At 39.2% G+C, this 18,713-nt stretch overlaps 1 protein-coding gene across 3 annotated transcripts in view; it reads left to right on the top strand.

Moving 5' to 3' along the window:
- The first annotated feature begins 513 nt into the window (after positions 1-513).
- Positions 514-18,713, top strand: part of ikzf2 (IKAROS family zinc finger 2) — a 20,785-nt gene continuing 2,585 nt past the window's right edge. Inside the window, exons 1-10 of one of the 3 annotated variants that reach the window (XM_061792704.1) lie at positions 514-851; positions 1,538-1,628; positions 1,788-2,176; positions 2,793-2,842; positions 7,150-7,239; positions 9,534-9,725; positions 10,475-10,558; positions 13,144-13,281; positions 15,428-15,541; positions 16,926-18,713. The exon at positions 16,926-18,713 is cut by the window's right edge and continues 2,585 nt beyond it. In XM_061792704.1, the coding sequence (XP_061648688.1) occupies positions 2,815-2,842; positions 7,150-7,239; positions 9,534-9,725; positions 10,475-10,558; positions 13,144-13,281; positions 15,428-15,541; positions 16,926-17,734 (1,455 nt within the window). In that variant the 5' untranslated portion in view covers positions 514-851; positions 1,538-1,628; positions 1,788-2,176; positions 2,793-2,814 and the 3' untranslated portion in view covers positions 17,735-18,713. Of the gene's footprint in view, positions 852-1,537; positions 1,629-1,787; positions 2,177-2,792; positions 2,843-7,149; positions 7,240-9,533; positions 9,726-10,474; positions 10,643-13,143; positions 13,282-15,427; positions 15,542-16,925 lie in introns of all 3 variants that reach the window. The other 2 variants (XM_061792701.1, XM_061792702.1) reach the window with 2 other exon arrangements.

Here is an 18,713-nt window from a genome sequence, read left to right as displayed (position 1 = left end):
TATGATGGATACACTTCCTTAAGGTGATCGAAACTTGGATCTTGCATTCTTGTTGCTGGCTTTGCTTAGTGTGACACGAAAAAAAATAAATCACACCCACATTTAGTTTTTTGCTTGCAATTGAAGAAGTTTCATTTGATAGTCTTGTTTTGTTATTTGCAATTTAATTTTGGCACAAACATGATTCCATAGGTATTCATTCATTCACATGGCTTACCACACACAAACATGTAATATTCCTTCCTCACCACAAGAGGGAGTCCCAGTAGAGGTGATTTGTTCACTCCACTCTTGGAGCATTGATGTTCCCTAAGTTCAGTTATTTAAAACACCTGACCAAAAACTTCACCATTATAAATGCATTTTAAATATTTTAAAACTCCACCTGCTTCCACTTCAAGCTATACCTGTATTAATAAGGTAAGATCCAAGTTTTAACGTTCTAAAATTAGGAAATTAAAGTCAACATTCCGGAAGCATAAATGTGACACTTTGCGGTGTATGAACACAATCTGCTTCATGGTTACGAATCGAAGGTCCGTAAAAGAACCATTGGCCATGAAGATCCAGACCGGTCCATTTCTCACTGAGAAATTCAGACATCGAGAGACTAACAACATCACCGTAGTGGCACTTGTCACTGCAGCGGCTCTCTGCGGGAGATGGAGAAGGAAGGAAAGAAGGCGGCGGTGGATCTTATAGCAACTGCTTACTGTTGCTGCAGTAGCTTCGGAACCGACCAGGACTTCCTTTCTCTCTCAGCTTGCTCCGACAATGAAGTCTGATCCGCACCTAGATATTCACTCTGGCTCGCCGTGCAGCTCAACGGGATAGAATACCGTATGCTTCAGGTAAATTAATAATAATAATAATAATAATAATAACAATAATAAGTCAAGCACAATAATTCACATTGTAATTCAACATATAGGTGCATGCTGGTGAGGTAACGGGCTGGCTCGGTCCGTTCACCTGTTGCATGGTCGGTCGTGCTGAATTCCCCAAATAAAGCGAGACTGAAAATCAAACAAACTTAACGATGCTTCCCTCACATATTTTAGTCTTAGTTTTGGATGAGAATCGCGGACATGGCTTGTACAAAATAGTCAACAAGTAAATCAACGTTGAATTCATCGCTTTACTTACTTGACCGCTTCATTGTAGGTAGAACTACATTGCCTAATAAGAGTCAATACAAGAAAAATGTCAGAAATGCATAAATGTATACGTGTCTTGCAAGTGCAACACGTTTTTGTAAAGTTTTGGTGAACCTTTCCTCAAACGAGTGGCAAAATGTTAGAAACCGTAAAGACAATACATAAATAGCCCACACATATTTAAGATAAGAACATATTTTCAGCATTCCAGAGGGGAAATTATTTGCAGTAAAGAAAACTAGTCAGATTGTTTAATAAGTACATTTATAGACTACAGCTTTTTTTTCAATTTTTTTTTTTATAAATGTGATTGAAATGAATACCTCTCTGACAAGGTCCATCAAAACTGCCCTATAAAGCCAACATGTTGTATTCTGCAGGTGTCCCTAATGTTGTGACCTGTGTTGCTGCATTGTATCCATTGAGTTCCAGTTACAATGCAACGTGTGAGGCGCTGCAGTTCCAGCATTAGTGAGTCACGTCTCCAACACTTGCTTTCTTTCAACAGCGACTAACCAACGGATTTTCCAGTCCCTTGAAAAGCGACTGGCTGCTCCCTGTCGCTATGGCTAATTCCTTAGGAACCGGTGGATCCAGTTTGATCCATCCCTCTGCTTCTTTCCTTCTTAGCAGCCCGTCGAGTCTTCCCTTTCCGACGTCCCTGTTGTACATCAGGTCGAGTCGGGTCCGTGTGGAACTTTCGGGGAATGGTATTGTATTTTGAAGTCTTATCAGGAGGCGCGCAGAAAGAGACGCTGACTTCTTGGTCACCATCGGGGGAAGATGCGCTCCTTAACTTTTCCATGCGTTTCTAAACGTGCTCTCACCACCTTCCTGGCGGGGGTTTTCCAATTGCTTTACTCAGCAATGCAGAGCTTCCCTGTATTATTTAAATATCACGAGAGGAAATAAGCGATTTGGACTTTTTGGGTCTTTTAAGGGAGGTGGAGACGTTGATCCCCTCCCTCAGTCCTCGACTGAAATTGCCACATAATTTTGCTCAGGAGAGACACTTGAAGGTAATTATATCAACTCACGATTTTTAAGCTGCTGTATATTACGTTCATATCATGACACCATTTCTCACAATTAATTTCATGACTAGTGTAGAAATAAATACAAGTTATCTCCCTTTTATGTTTTTCTTTGGGTGTTAAGAGGCCCAAGTGAGATCAGTGAGAGGATTGAGTCTGAACATTGACTTAGATAATGGCAACTGTAATCTAAATTCATTGAGGATAGTACATTTATTTTATTTAAATGAATTCAACAAAGTGTAGCGCAAGGCATATTTTTAAGATTAACCTTAACGATAACAACCTTGATTAACGAGTAATAAAATTGTACTTATTTTAACAGTAACTGAAATCTATTACACCGATGTTATACTGTATATTGAAGATGCAGGCATATACAGATGCACTACATTTAATATATCATGACAAAGACCTGGTGCTTAAATTCCGGACCATTCAAATGTAGTCTTTGCCACGATGACCGATAAATCTAATCTCTGTAGCATTCTATTTAACAGGATGCATCATCACCACTTGCTCAGCTAACTTGAGAGTACCTAAAATAAACATATTTGCAAAAATATGTATTGAAGTGTAAGCATTATTGTCTTCTCCTCAGCCGCACCACACCAGCGCTGGAAATGGAGGCACCTAATGGCTACTCTGCAAGTAAGTCCTTATATTGCTCCTACCATACATTCAATGTACGGCAACTTGCCTACTGAGGACAAGTGTTGAAAAAGTGTTAAAAAAGCTATAGTCTGTATTTTGTTCTCACTTTTGTGTGTTTTAAGGTTCTTGAGATCTTGACAGTAATGTAAAACCTCCAAAGTTGACCATGCTGGTTGACTTTTCTTTTTTTTTCAAATTTCAAAACAAATCATCTATTTCACCGTGGAACTGTTGACATCTTATAAGTGGTTTTATTAACTGTAAAGGCAATGTTCTAAGTATTTTTAACCTTCTTACAGTAACTCCGAAAAAAGGTATACAAATAAGTTATTCACTTTACTAAAAAGAAATTATGTATGATGTATAGTAGGTGGAAAAAACATGATGTGATGAGAGGATTGCTAAAGGAGGGTCAACTTTGCTTTTTAACATTCTTAACTGGCTTACAAAAAAAATCTGTTAACTGCTGGAGAAAAAAAATTATAAACTCACCATTTGATTTGATGATGCAGACTTGTGGCATGTTGGAAAACATGCAGAGGCAGGATTCCATCGTTCTTTTCATAATCACATCAACTTGTCAATTTAGCCATACTGCATTGTACTGAGTAGCAGGGACAGATATCACCGTCCTGCTATCCAACGTCACAATAAGTTCCATTTCCAGTTCAACTGTCATCATCACACCTTTCCTCTTTTCCTCTTTGCTATCACTGGCATCTTTATGTGGTGGAATCACCAAAACAAAACAAAAAACACCAACAAAAAACAAAGCAAAAACCAAACATAAAGAGTTTATGCTCACTGATCTGAAGTCAAATAATGACTATTTGGAAGCATTGAACTTACTTTGGAGTTTCCATTGTATTATTAAATTGATTGTTCTTGTGAGTTATTTCCATCAAATTCATACAATTTAAGGGATTTTCCCACTGAACAGACCTGTTACTGTTCACTGAAGTGAGAGAAAAATACTGCTGAAAATCGCAAGGCCTGGATTGGCACATTTCGGCCCATCACTGCTTTTTGCTAGTTTCCTTTCAGCAGACTTCTCGATAAGTGTTACTGAAACCAAATAGCCTATTGTTCATTACAATGGTGGGGACTTTTAAATCTCTTTTGGGATTTGTATTCATATGAATTAATGTTGACAGAGGGAATAACCGTCATAATGAATAGAAATATGAAAGGACTCGCTCATCCATCTATGGCTTACCTTTGAGAGATGCAATTATAGGAGCTCTTTGATTGTGGATCTGTAAGCAAGTAATCACCTTATTGTTTTTATGTAGTCAGATGGGAATGTAGTCGAGTGAATACTGTAGATTCAAATTGATGATTTAATAAAAGTGTAGCCTGGCAGTTTGAGTGACGTGGCGCAGTAGGTAAGCGAATGCTTACCACCACGAAGTGTGACTGAGGTGAATGAATACTGCATGAAATTCTAAAACATCTTTCAGTGCCAACATAAGTGCAATGAATTATTATTATTATTATTAAGGTGAAATAAATTGCATTGCAATAGGAATTGCTTGTTGGTACTTCCATAAGTGTTTTTTAACCTCAGAAAACAGACTTTTAGTGCCTGGGTGTGTTTGAGGGAACAAAACTAATACTGTATTTCCGATTGAAAGTGCAATGTTGCATTTAAATGACCATGATGTATCTTTCAGATGACCTTTTAAAATAGTTTAATTTTCTTTATGAATTTTGAAATGTGCCTTGCAGTGGATTCTGTGGGAAATTGCATTGATTCTATGCCAAACATCAAGTAATAATCTAAATCTGCAGTTTGTTGCAGGACCAGTAGTGTTTGTTGCGAGTACGGAAGGGGGAGTGGTTGACTGGAAAAACCAAATCCCTACCACATAGAATGATTGTGTCCTGCCAGACATTGTGATTGTGTGCAAGTCTGACTCTAGTCTTGTTTAATTAACATTAAGCAGTGTTTAATCAATTAATTACAGTTAGATTCAAGTTAGTATGCTTTGGAAAAATAAACCGGGAACTGTACGTGTCAGTAAATTGTGACTCAATGTAACATTTATCAAAGAGGATGAATATGAAATCCCAGCAGGTACAAACACAGATGTATAACTATATGGGTTAATCGTTGGAACCTAACACAACATGTTTTGTACATTTTCCAAGGCCTAAATTTGACAAATATAGCCATCGTAAACATGTTAAACTGTATAGCTTATGGTTTAATTCAAATTTTAACATTCCTAACGGGCAAACATGCGGGCTGGTGGAACAGAGGGTTGATGTTTCACAGCTTCCACTCACTCTCCACTTGTCCCACCTTGTTGTGTTGAAAGTAAAGTATTTAACACATAACAGCCTGGTGATTTTGATGCTGCCACTTGTCCTGAGTAAATGCTTTCGAAGCACCTTTCATTTAATGTGAGGATGATTGTCACATTCAGTTTTAGATGTTCTATTTTGACATTCTAGCCCAAATGTCTGTGCAGTGAGTTCCCGCCAAAGCAACGATTCCCAACCGGAGTGTGCCGTGAGAGATAATCAGGAATGCAGCGGGAAATCATCCTGTTTCACTTAATTTGACGGAAATTTTTTGTTTATTCAATAGAAATGTATATATTTTTTTCATCTACAGTATCTATGACAGTGACATATTGACAGAAATATCAATGCATAAAATAAACCTGTGTATCCATCCAACTGTTGCCATTCATACAACAGAATAAGTCATGGCTTCCGTCAATCAGCTTTGTGTTCAAATTAACAAACCCATGCATGTTCCACATCGATTAAGTCAATTTGTGAATAAATTAAGATGAGATCATCATTATTTCATTATTCATACTTTTTGTGACATTTTTGTTTAGTGGTGTGCTGGTAGATTTTTGGGAAATACTGCACTGAAGTAATGGAAAACAATTCAGAGAAATCTGGGCCAATCCAGTCTCCAGGACAGGATTGCAAAGGGCTCAACCTGGTCACCTGAGATTTCCTCCAAGCCGTACAACCCGAGCCCAGACCTAAGGATTGTGTCATGCACAGCATCATCCAGTGTGCCCCTCTCAGGGGAGCTGCCACTAAAATGGAGCAATACCATGGCAGGGGTCGTTGAACAAAGTTGAGCTGTCGCAATTAGTGGGCATAATGACAGATTTATCTTTGTTATTGTTGTTTAAAGAATCATTGCAGCAATACTGGACTCAATCGTCCTCAGATTTTCATTCATAACACAATTTCTTGTACGATTACTTTTATTTTTTTAGTTTTTATCTCTGGATATTTGGTTTATTAAGCTTTTCACTGTAGCAATGATGACTCAAACACTGGTCCTCTGGGAGCTGACAGCTGGGTCAGTTGGGGTGTTTGCATGTAGCCACTGTATTGTTCAAGTGAGCCCGTTGGAGGAGGCTGTAAGGGGATAAGGGTTTAGTTTGCTCTCCCTCCGACTGGACACAGGCTATCCATAGCCTGAGCTGCTGAGAGGTTGCAATCTGATCCATGTTTGCTGGATATTAGGATAGTATAGTTACATAAGGTCAGTTCAGCTCGTTTCCTTCTGCATTCAGCAGTTACCTTCACAATTCCAGAAGCTGGAGGAAATAGTCTGTGCTTTTTTAAACGCTGATAAAGTAAAACCCTGTATGTGCAGATATACAGTATGTGCAGTACACACTATGTGATGTATTGGTAGAAGTTCAATGTACAACTTGTATTTTCATCAACCTGTCCTTAACTAAAATAATTTCTTTCTCCGTTATTTTTTTCTTACCTCTATGCTTTTTTTTCCCACAATCTATCTTGCATGGCTCCAAATTTTAATTCATCCATAATCCCTTTCAGTGGCATTATTGATTACTTGATAGTGATTCTTCTCGTGTGATTTGCTTTGTTCTGTTCCTCTTCTAGTGTCAATTTTATGTGTATTAAATCGCACAAACATGAAGATACTGTAAATCAGTTGGATTTATTATAAAACTTCACAATGGGAATAGAACGTAACTGTCACACAGAGTAACGCTGACTGACAACATTGCACACACATATCCTTGGTCATGTGTTGCTATGCAGAGTTCATAGCCACCTAGAAATATATGCCAACCATACCCACGTGGCTGTTTAATGGCAAACTATGGCCTGATGTTGCTGTACCCCTGAAAGAAAGCATACAGTAACATTAAGGCAGACACACAAAATAAATTACTATGAAACAATACAGAAGGATCATATTAGATCATTTTATTTATTTAAATAATTGTTATTCAATTACTACTCTGAATTACATGTAAAAAGGAAATGGAAACTTTGTCTTTTTCTTTTAGGTAATGGCCAATGCTCTCCAGGTAAGGAGAAGTCAAGAATGACAACATCTAATGGACAAAATGAGCTTTATGGCTGTAATTCCCCTAGTGGTGAGTGCTCAGCTCAACTATAATATACATACATCACATTAAACATGTACATTAAAGAGAATGAGAAGGTGCAATGAAATACAATTCTCATCAGAGAATGTCCAAATGATGACTCGTTGAGATTTGATGTTTTCATACTTGAGAAAGTACTAGGGCTGTGATGTCATGACTGCCGCCAACTATATAGATTCATATTTAAGATGAGCCCACTCACTCATTAACCCATATCACCATGTGAAAACATTTTATCACCGACATGGCGTTATTCATAACACATACACTGATGCACTTTGCTCTTATTTGAAAAAACGGGTTAATAATTTGCTTCAAATGTGAAATACATTTATTCCAGAAAGTGTTTCAAATAATCCTCACTTGACCGCTTGAAACATTCAACTCAGTCACACTGAGAGGAGACAGATGTAAAGATGCAAGGTCCGCTCCTTGTTGCCAGGATACGGATGTGAAGACGAGGCTTGTTCACAATGTTTCTCCTAAAGTGGAAATATAAATTGGAAGCTTTAGAAGCTTTGTAGAAATGTCTGCTGCTAATTCCTTCTTTTATCATTCAACTCCATTGACCGAACTTTAAAGGGTTAAATTGAATGAGGCTCCAATTGCCTGAAGGGGACAGCTGAAGGATGTAGTCAGATTGGAAGCTGCACTTAAACAACCAAATGTGGTCACAGCATTATTTTTGATGTTGTAAATCCTAAAACCGGATCATCTGGACCAGTAAGTTCTATGTCCTGGGATTTTCACACAGTCTACTTACAAAGCCCCTTTACATCAGTGATGACATTTCACATCAGCGGTAACACACGTTTGGGAGAACACTGTGTAGTCCTTGGGTTCTTTTTGGGGTGCTGAAGCACTGATTCAAAAATGAATCCCAGCACCCCTGAACCTCTGATCCTATAAGCACCCCTGGTGTATTAGAGGACAGACTTCCAGCAGAATTTCAACATTGCACACATTTCTTCATATGTGGGAACATCAAAGGTCTGTAAGTCTGGCTGCTGTGATAAAGTATTTTCTTTTTTTTTTTTTTTTTTAAACGCTCATCATCAAAACCACAACTAAATTTAATAAAGAATTCTATCAAATGTGCACCTTTCTTTAAAGAAAAGATTAATGTTCACCTAAAACACATTTCTTTTACTTTTAATCTGATTCAAATTAAACGATAAGGCATTTCAGATTAGCACAATCATTGAATAAAATATAGCAATAAAGAAAATAATGAGCTGGTCCCCGTTCAGTCATGAGTCATATACTATATTTCCCTCAAACTCGACAATACATCTTCACAATTTGTTCCAATATTACTAAATACAAATAGAAGTGGACATGTTCACTGTTTGAAGAAAAAAAAAATAGTATTGGGACACCTGGCCATTATACTTTACCCTCAGACAGTGGAAATACAAAGTTTGTCTCCCTTTGATTCTATAACAGCTTCCGATTTTCTAGGCAGACTTTCAGCAAGATCGCAGTGTGAGTGTTTGGAACCTTTTATCCATTTCTTCAAAACAACATATTGAAGGTCAGAGCCCACTGAGTGTTGGACCAGAGAGACGGCCTGGCTCACAATGGGTCTTCCAAGTCATCACCAAAAGTGTTGAATTGGGTTGAGGCCTGAGCACTCGTCTAATGATACTTCTTTCGGATATTCCTTTTGTACTTTGGGGTAGAGTCATAAGAGCACAGAAAATTGACATCCCCAAACATTTCCTACAAATGACTTTTCCCAAATGTTTTGATGAAGGTCAGTAATTATGATTCAGGAAGAACAATAGATTGACTTTTGTGTCCAGATACCTTTGTCCATATAGTGTACTAGTTTAAGAAAGGTCTGGAAGCTGCTCTTGTACAATCCATTAGTTTGTTGAGTGCACCTAGGCGTAACTAGAGTATGTGCACAACTACTATCTTCACACCCACAGACACACAATTTCGCAACGTCTTACCCTTATCATTGGACTGGAGTCCATTGCTGGGAAGGTGCTATAAACGACATGGCCTTCGACACTCCCTCTTTCCCTAAAAACAGCCAGGAACCAGACCAGCCTGTTTATCTTTCTCTCCTCTCTTTTTTTTGGCATTGTGTCAGTCCATCCTAAAGCTTCCTACGCATTCAGTTGCCAGGTTACAGTGTATCCTCCAGTGAAGTCTTCTAATAATTTAATTAATTGTACCGCAATGAAATCTAAATTTAGCCCAGTTCTGGTAAAATATCCTGCCTAATCTAAATTAAAGTGTGTAAACTATCCATCCCTGTTTTGCTGTTAAAGAACTGAGCGACAAACAGATAAAGCAAGAAGACACAAGGGAGGATGCTGACAACAGAAGTCCAGTGTGTGAGGCCCAAACAGGAGAAGAAGGGACATCTCTGGGGGAATCTATGACTGGGAGCCCAAGTAATGCACAGGATGGGTTATCCGGACAAAACATGGCCATGGATGCAACCAGTCGCCATCCAAACGGTATTGTATTTGGAGAAAAACATCACATCTTTAAAATTAGTCATACATTTTCTTTAACATGGGGTGTGGAGCCCTTACTTTTACTTTTTTTTTTTCTTCCAAGACAATAACTCAGACTTGAAATTATTATCAGGGAAAAATATCCTTGGAATCCCCCGCAACCTGTTCCAACTGACGCCATTATAGCCGTGGTTGTCACAGCATAGGATTACATTTCTCCTTTCCAACTGACTGCTGATCAAATCATTTTCTATGTGAACAGTGTGGTTAAAGTATGTACAACAACAAATACATCCTGCTGCTGAATATATATATATATATATATATATATATATATATATATATATAGACAATTATTTTGTTTGCAATTTATATGCATTGCGTTATCAAATGACACACATTTCTAAAATTCTCATCCACTATAAATACAGGTACATGGCGGCTAAAACATTACCTATACTTGCAAAAATCTGATGATCAGTAATTATACATGTGAACTGTCAAAAATCAGATAATAATGTTTTTTTTATTGTTGAAACTATCAGAAAGGTATTAATTTAATAACTATTATTGTATATATAGTTCATTGCCTCCTATTTGCATTTACACTCAGTGTTCACAAATGAATGTAGGAGTGTTTTGGAATGTAGTAGGGTTTTTTTCTTAATTTTGAAAATGTAATATTGATATTTCCTTAATATGTCGACAGTAAGTGTGGTGAGGTGAATTCCTGTGTGTGTTTCCTTAAGGTGACCGGCCATTCCAGTGCAACCAGTGTGGTGTCTCATTCACGCAGAAGGGAAATCTGCTCCGACACATTAAGTTGCACACAGGTGAAAAACCCTTCAAATGCCCATTCTGCAGCTATGCCTGCCGCCGCCGTGATGCTCTAACGGGTCATTTGCGCACTCATGCTGGTAAGACTCTTCCTTGGGTCTTTAATCCCAGAAGAACATTTTTTTTTTTTTTTTTTTTTTTAAACTTTTCTGAGATGTTCCCAAACATATTCTGTCATTCCCTGCTTTAGATAGGATGTTAAAACCACACCGTATACACAGTACTGTCACTGTGCCAAAGTCTTAGGATAACATAAGCCTTGTTGTTTTACTGAACTGTTGCATTTGTTTTTCGATAGAAAAAATGTATATAATGACAGATTCTGAAAGAAATTCCACAAAATTGTGTGTCTGTGTGTGTGTGGGAGTGGGGAGGTTGTAGAGTGGTGTGCCACAGGGGCCAATGGAGAGCCCATTACATTTTACAGTTTACTCGAGAGCAACTTGGTAAAATGCTATTATTTTGGTGCATTTTTTAAAAATGTCAAGTACAGATCACAGTATCAGAACAATTTCTGTCCATATGGAGTAGCTGAAAGCACTGTAATATGCATGCCAGGCCAGTAGTTGGCAATGTCACTTTGTAAAGAAACATTAAATGCATGCACACCAATTGCTTTTCTTCATCGACAAACTTTTTTAAAAATTATAAATCGGTTGTAACCATGTTTGAAATCGCAACATTTTTTCAGTTTTGATGCACTTTGATTTTTATAATGGTAAATTCAATGTCATTCAATTGTTTGTTTTTATCAAGATTAATTTGAGCCAGCCTTATTATTGCAACCAGGTGGGATACATTGAGGTTGTCTTCAACAATGCTTTTTTATGTTTTTATTGACAGTGAATTTTGTCTTGCTTGAAATTTAAAAAAAGTATTTAAAAAAATAAAATAAAATAAAAAATGCTATCACACAGCGACAGTAGTGACAAAGGCCAAGCATGCTTGTTGTGTTGTCAGGTATAGATGTATTTATCTCCCTGCAAATGCTTTGTTGCTAGGAACCAAGTACATGCTGTTCTTCATCTTACTTGACTTACCCAGGAGGAAAGTGTTAGTTAAAAAGGGATCCCTGGTTGAGTCTGTCAACTGTAACTTACTTTCCTATCAGAAAGGATGTGCTCTCCCCTTGTTTGCATCTTTAAAATAAAGGTCAGACAGCACTGTCATTTCCAGGTTCAGGGGTTACTCACACAGTTCCCTTTTTCGGTGGTGAAGTGTTTTTTCTTATGTTTGCTTCACTTAGCTTTTTTGCTATTTTTATGGTAGTAGGTGCAGTAGTGTGGTCCTTCATTAAATGTACACTATTGACTTTGCCTGAAACCATAAGTCCAAGTTGAATTTTCTTTTTATTTCAATCTGAAATCAGTCAACATCATGATATGGATTGTGTTTGACTTTTGAGTTTCTAATAGAACGCAAGTATTGACTTATTAATAAGTCCACCAATTTAAGTTCCAGTTGAATCGTCCTCAAATTACCACACTTTTGCAAAAATATATGTTTCCAACTGAGTGGGAATAGTTTGGATATTGACAGTTTCCTCTGGTTTCTGTTCTTGTAGATGGAAAGGCCAAATGTTGTGATACTTTGGTCCATATAGTGTGAAATTAGATGTAAATGCACTGTAAGAGGAGTGCATTGAAGTGATTCTCAGAGAGCATTGTTGCCTATTTACATGAATAAGAATAGCATCTGAAAGGTTAATTCTTAAAGGTCTATCCAACATCTGCACAATGTCATATGTTGGTGGGTTGCGAAATATAAAATGGTATTCATGTCTCGCTCGCCCTGTAGGAGGTATAACAACCCACACTTGAATAATACTGAAACAACACACTTGTCATTAGCCTCTGAATTTTGTATTTGTTAATACAAAAAAATACTTGAGCACATATTTTGAGTTAAAGGGCCTGCATAATGCAATCTTAAAAGTAATCAATGGAGGGAATTTGTCTATATCTGTCAAATCACATACTTTTTTAAAATTCTTAATTCTATACTTACAGAAATGTTATAAATGGCACAGACAATGAAAACAGTTCACTATTATAACATTTATGAACAACTTAAATAAAATCCTATCTTTTCACTCCAACAAAGTAGATCAACAGAATTGCTTGGATTTTTTTCACCTGGTCATGTCACGTCCCTTACCTGGGACCCTTATATGGGTGAATAACTGTCCAATAAGCTAGTGGGGAAAAAAATGCAATCTGCCTGTAACAGTCACTAGGCTATTAAACTACAAGCTGATGTGCCCCTGTACAGAGAGCTGTTATTTTTTCCTGTGCTGTATCGAATAGCAGTACAAGACCACCACTCTGCATTAAATATAAAATATGTGTTGGAAAGAAAGAAAAGCCGTGCCATTTGCAGAGTCACTACTGATTAATGATATGAAACAAAGTGTTGACTGTGTTGGAACCTTGATGAACCCTGAGGAGTACTTTTGGTGTTTGCACGAGTGGGATGCATGATGTCTTTTAATACCGCCAAATAGTGCCTACACTCTTTTTCAGTGCAGCCGTGAATGAATTAAATGATAAATGTCTTGTCTCATGTATGTCTTCACTTTTAGTTGGCAAACCACACAAGTGTAACTACTGTGGGCGGAGCTACAAACAGCGCAGTTCCCTTGAGGAGCACAAAGAGCGCTGCCATAGTTACCTGCAGAGCATTGGTCTGGACCCAACTGCCAGCACGGGCGCTTATGCAGGTAATTTGTATTTTTAGAAATGTAAACTTGCAAAGCTCCAATAATGGGGCCCAAGAAACAATACAATGCGAAGTGTAACAACACCAATATGCAGAGAAGCTTTTTTTTTTTTTCCCCCTTAAGTGGTGCCTTGACTTTCGATTGTACCACTGTATAATGTTATTGTTGTCATATATGCAACAAAATTACGATCAACAATTGCTATTTTGTTATATTTATGGATTAAAAAACAATTTACCATTTTTTCACGACCATAAGGCGCACCGCATTAAAAGCCGCAGTCTCAATTACAGGTTCTATTTCTGTATTTGACACATACATAAGGCGCACCGTATTATTGGGCGCAGGCATGGTAAAACATACGGTAGCATGCATGCACGCTGAAACAATGTTTTTAAAAAGGCAGCGGGAGCAAAACTGAGTTCGGTTATACTTTATTGAAGTCTTTAACAATGTACTCACGTTATTTTTTGATCAAGCCTCATTCACAAATCCATCAAAGTCCTCATGTTCTGTAATCGAAATGAACAGCTGGGCAAGTTCTCAAACAAACACGCCGAGGTCCCTCTCGTCATTGTCAGAGTCAGTCTCGTTGCCGGGGAGCTGTTAAGCAATGATGCCGGCTTTCGCGAAAGCTCGGACAACAGTCAAAGCAGATACCTTATCCCAAGCGTCCACAATCCATTCACATATGGTGGCATAACTTGCCCGGCGTTGCCTCCCAGTCTTAGTAAAGCTGTGTTCTCCATCTGTCATCCATCGCTCCCACGCCGCTCACCCTGATTACACCAATATTCAGCGGTTGGAGTTACTTCATCAAGGTTGCCGGAATGATGGCAAGCTCCGAGTTAATTTGCTGCACTTGGTTTTTCACAGCGGCTGTGAGATGGGCATGCATGGAGTCACAGATCAACAGGGACGGTGACGCGTGGAAAGAACCATCCGGTCTCTTTACGTACACCTCACTCAGCCACTCTCTCATTTTCCCCTCGTCCATCCAGCCCTTTTGATTGGCCTTAACGATGACTTCGGATGGAAACCTTTCTTTAGGCAGCTTCTTCCTCTTAAAAATCACCATAGGTGGCAGTTTCTGTCCATTACCATGGCAACCAAGCACAACAGTAAAACAGTAAAAGCCGACTCGTGCCCCGTTGTGTGTATCGCTACCGTGGTGGTCCCCTTCTTCTCTACAGTGTGGTTCACCGGGATGTCGAAACTGAGCGGCACCTCGTCCATGTTGGTGATGTGGTTGGGCTGGATGTGTTTGTCGGCAAGGCGGCATGGTGGACGACTGGTTAGAGCGTCTGCCTCACAGTTCTGAGGACTGGGGTTCAATCCCCGGCCCCGCCTGTGTGGAGTTTGCATGTTCTTCCCGCGCCTGCGTGGGTTTTCTCCGGGCACTCCGGTTTCCTCCCACATCCCAAAAAACATGTATGGTAGGTTAATTGACGACTCTAAATTGCCCGTAGGTGTGAATGTGAGTGCGAATGGTTGTTTGTTTGTATGTGCACTGCGATGGTAGCTGGGATAGGTTGTTTGTATGTGCCCTCCGATGATAGCTGGGATAGGCTCCAGCACGCCCGCGAACCTCGTGAGGAGAAGTGGCTCAGAAAATGGATGGATGGATGTTTGTCGGCAATATTTTACTGCAGTAGGAGCGGAAGATGGTGAGCTCCTACTGTGTTCCTCCGCATAACTGATAGCTTGCAATTTAAACTGTGCTTCGTAAACGTGTCTCTTCGTAGGTGCCATTTTCGGGGGTCCTTAGCCAAACCGATGTTGTTTTGCACAATGCACATACCTGCGCTATATACCTACTGGGGGCGTGCCTTTAGCGTACTGTTCACGGGCACCCTTCCCTCTTTACGTCCGCATGCTGTCCTCAGCCACGTCCGCTTTTCCTCTGTATAAGCAGCGTGTCGGCAGGAAATGCTCCCAGTCAGTCAAGCAGAGCACTCATCACACAACAACATTTATAGATTTTGGAACTCGGTGGACACATAATGCGCACCGCATTATAAGGCGCCCCGTCCATTTTGGAGAAAATGTAAGACTTTTAACGGCGCCTTATGGTCGTAAAAATACGGTAAATTCAAATTTCTGCTTCCAATAAAGATAATTATTTATTGTGATAATTTTTCCCCAGGTGACGTCCCTAAAGAGCCAAGGCCTATGACTACGTTTGAGCGGCCGCTCGTGATGGAAAGAATGCATAATAATGTTGGGAAAAGGAAGAGTAGCACACCCCAGAAATTTGTTGGTGGGTATTTATCAACACGGGCAGCAAATTGGCTGGTTTAAATGTCTTATCCATCAGGAAGAGCCTGGTCTGGATGGATGGATGGATATGGATGGATGGATGGAGCACAAGTACTTCAAAACAAGATGATTGAAAGTACAATACATGTAATCAATGAAATATATAAATGATAAGGAAATGAGTTTTGTGTCACGAAATATTCAAATTACGAAATCATATTCTGTCCTTGAAAACACACCAGATCAACGAGCCAGAACATCAGGTCAACTTGTCCAATGTAATACAAGAGCTGTAATAATAATAATAATAATAATACTAAAATACTGCTTTTGAATAATATTGCGTTTTTATTGACTTTTAAGATAAGTATTAATTTAATACGACATTGATTATTGAGTCTGTAGTTTCCTGTGGTGTGGAACTGGAGTGCAATATGCTGAGAGCTGTTCCTAATATTTGTGGGTCCCACGTGTAACTCATTCACGTAACCAAAATGTTACATACAGCTCTCATCATGGTGGAGTACAGTTACAGTCCATTTACAGGTGATATACTGTAGAAATTTATTTACTTATTTATTTATTTATGTTACTAATTTTGTGGTCCCTCTTTTTCCATTAAACACACAATTTTAGATTGTGTTTTATTGTTTGGACTATATTTTGGCATGCATAAGAGATACACAAGGAGGAAGTTAGAGCAACCTCAGGACAGAATGTCAAGGAAATGGTTTTCATTTTGCGGTTACGTACACCTGTAACTTAGCTACTTGCAATCTTATTAAGATGCAACAGTTTACCGCATCCCTGTTCTGGAGAGGTTGGTCTAGTTTAGTAGATGGATGGGGCTTTCCACTCCTTATACTTTCACACATTGAGCATCAAGTACAACATGTAAATGACAAACTACAGTTTGACTAAAGCTAGAAAGGAAATGTTCTGACTTTTGGCTTCCTTATACCTGATTTACGGCTCTTTTGTGGCTTAAAAAGTAACTCCCTCTCCTCAGCCACTTTTTGAAAAATATATGTACCTGGCTGGTGATCTTTATTGCTGTGAGGTGTATAAGAGACTCAAACAACTTCACAAATACTGTACTTTGCAGCAGCAAAAATCTTTGCTCTGCCCACCTATGACCATAATGCTACAATATGTTTTAGTAAAATAATTATCAAATATTGACTAGGAAAAGACAGAACATTTTGTTTTTGGTTTGTTGTTGCTGTTGTTGTTTTTGTTTAAAGAAGAGAACTATGTGTCATGTATTGTGTAGTACTGTCAGTGGGAGTGTGCTGTGGCTAGACTTTGGTGTGATGGCTGTGTAAATAATTTCCTTGTTGTAATCTTGTAAAACACCATTCTTAATATTGCTCTGTTTTAAACAGGTGAAAAGATGCTGCGCTACAGCTACCCTGAAATGGGATATGAGATGGGCCTCAAGTTTGAGAAGCAAGCTGAACTGTTGTCAGCTCACATGATGGACCAATCTTTGGGTAATGCCATGACATACTTGGGATCAGACACACTTCGGCCCATTCTCCAGCACACAGGGCACCCCCTCTCTATGACTGAGGTTGTGCCCATGGTCAGCCCACTCTACCATCACGTTCTGCCTCTAGATCACAGAGTTGAGCGCACAGGGAATATTGACTCACTGCCATCTCAGCCCCCATTACCCTCTGCTTTCCCTAGCCACACCACCTCCAATGGGCCCGCTTCTTTGACTCGGCATGGTAAGCCAACCCAGTCAAGACATGAAGAGACGCCAAGCAACAGCGGAGAAGACTCACCTGAGTCGGCTGGCAGCAGCCCTCAGGAGCGACATGCGAACCCTAGTAGCCATCTCCCGTCCAGTCTCAGGTCACGCTCAAGTCCTACAGTTTTTTCAGGTGATCATGTGAAAGATGTGTTACCCAGAATTGGGTCAGGAACTGGGAGTGGGGTATTGCGAGAATCTGCAGAGAAGCCTGCAGTCCAAGAAGGGGTACGGGTGTTTGGGCGAGAAGGCCGGGAGTTACGGGCCTTCCAGTGCGACCATTGCCAAGTGCTCTTCCTGGACCATGTCATGTACACCATCCACATGGGTTGCCATGGATACAGGGATCCGATGGAATGTAACATCTGTGGTCATCACAGCAAGGACCGTTATGAGTTCTCCTCGCATATCGTCCGTGGTGAACATACATTCCAGTGAAAGTCAAATTTAAAGACAAGTAAGGGGAAGACTTTTATTCTCACGTTTTAACCTTTAATGGGGCTGCAGACTTATGTAGCACTAGTACAGACTTTACAGCTACAAACAGTGTGAATCTGAACAGCTGAACAAACATATGAAGGCTTTTAGAGCAGTGTGTGCTGCTATAAACGTGACCAAATCACTTGTATTGAAACCATTTTAAAAGCTTGCTAAAACAGACCTCAAGGATTACTTCAACCAAAACTACTTTATTCAGCAGCGCACAATGTGACCAGTGTAGTGTTTGTCGGCAGGTCGTTTTGTTTAGGCTCATAATGCTCACTGTTTACAAAGTACAAAGGAATATGAGGACCACATTGAAAAGAGGGGGGGGGGGGGAGACAAGACAGTTAAAACATTGTACGAATAAAGTTGCAATTATGAGAATAAAGTTAAGTGGGTATATTTTGGCACATCGCCATCTTCAGTAAGAGCACTTTAATGTGAGCGACTGTGCAAAAATTTGTTTGTTCCTGAGAAAGAACAACACTGACTACATTGCCTATTTTATAGAGATTGTTTGATCATCAATCAGAAGTGGTTTACTTACCAAATACTAAATACCGGTAATATTACTAGATGACGATACAGTGTATGGCAGTTCTCAAGAGAGAGACAGTGGTTGTTGGTCTCTGACTGTTGCGTATCCATTTATGTGAGAATTTTGACATTCATGTTGCAATACAACTTGAATTTTTTTCCCCCAGTAATATTATGACTTTAATTTTGTAACATAACTTTTTTTATCTCATTATAATTCCTTTTTCTCTTTCAACGTGGCCCAAATTCTCCTTCGTCATAAAGAACAAGAGTGTGCTGGAAACTGTAGTTTGGTCACCTGATGCTGCTTGGCGTCCATTTGGACTTGATAGCCTGTGGAAATATTGTCCCTCATTTTATTCTGCATTTGCATGAATATTAATGCTTGTGCCATTAT

This window comes from Phyllopteryx taeniolatus, chromosome 12 (genome assembly GCF_024500385.1).
Source record: "Phyllopteryx taeniolatus isolate TA_2022b chromosome 12, UOR_Ptae_1.2, whole genome shotgun sequence".
Taxonomy (NCBI): domain Eukaryota; kingdom Metazoa; phylum Chordata; class Actinopteri; order Syngnathiformes; family Syngnathidae; genus Phyllopteryx; species Phyllopteryx taeniolatus.
Note: the sequence above shows the minus strand (reverse complement) of the source record. Positions and strands in the feature narration are given on the sequence as shown.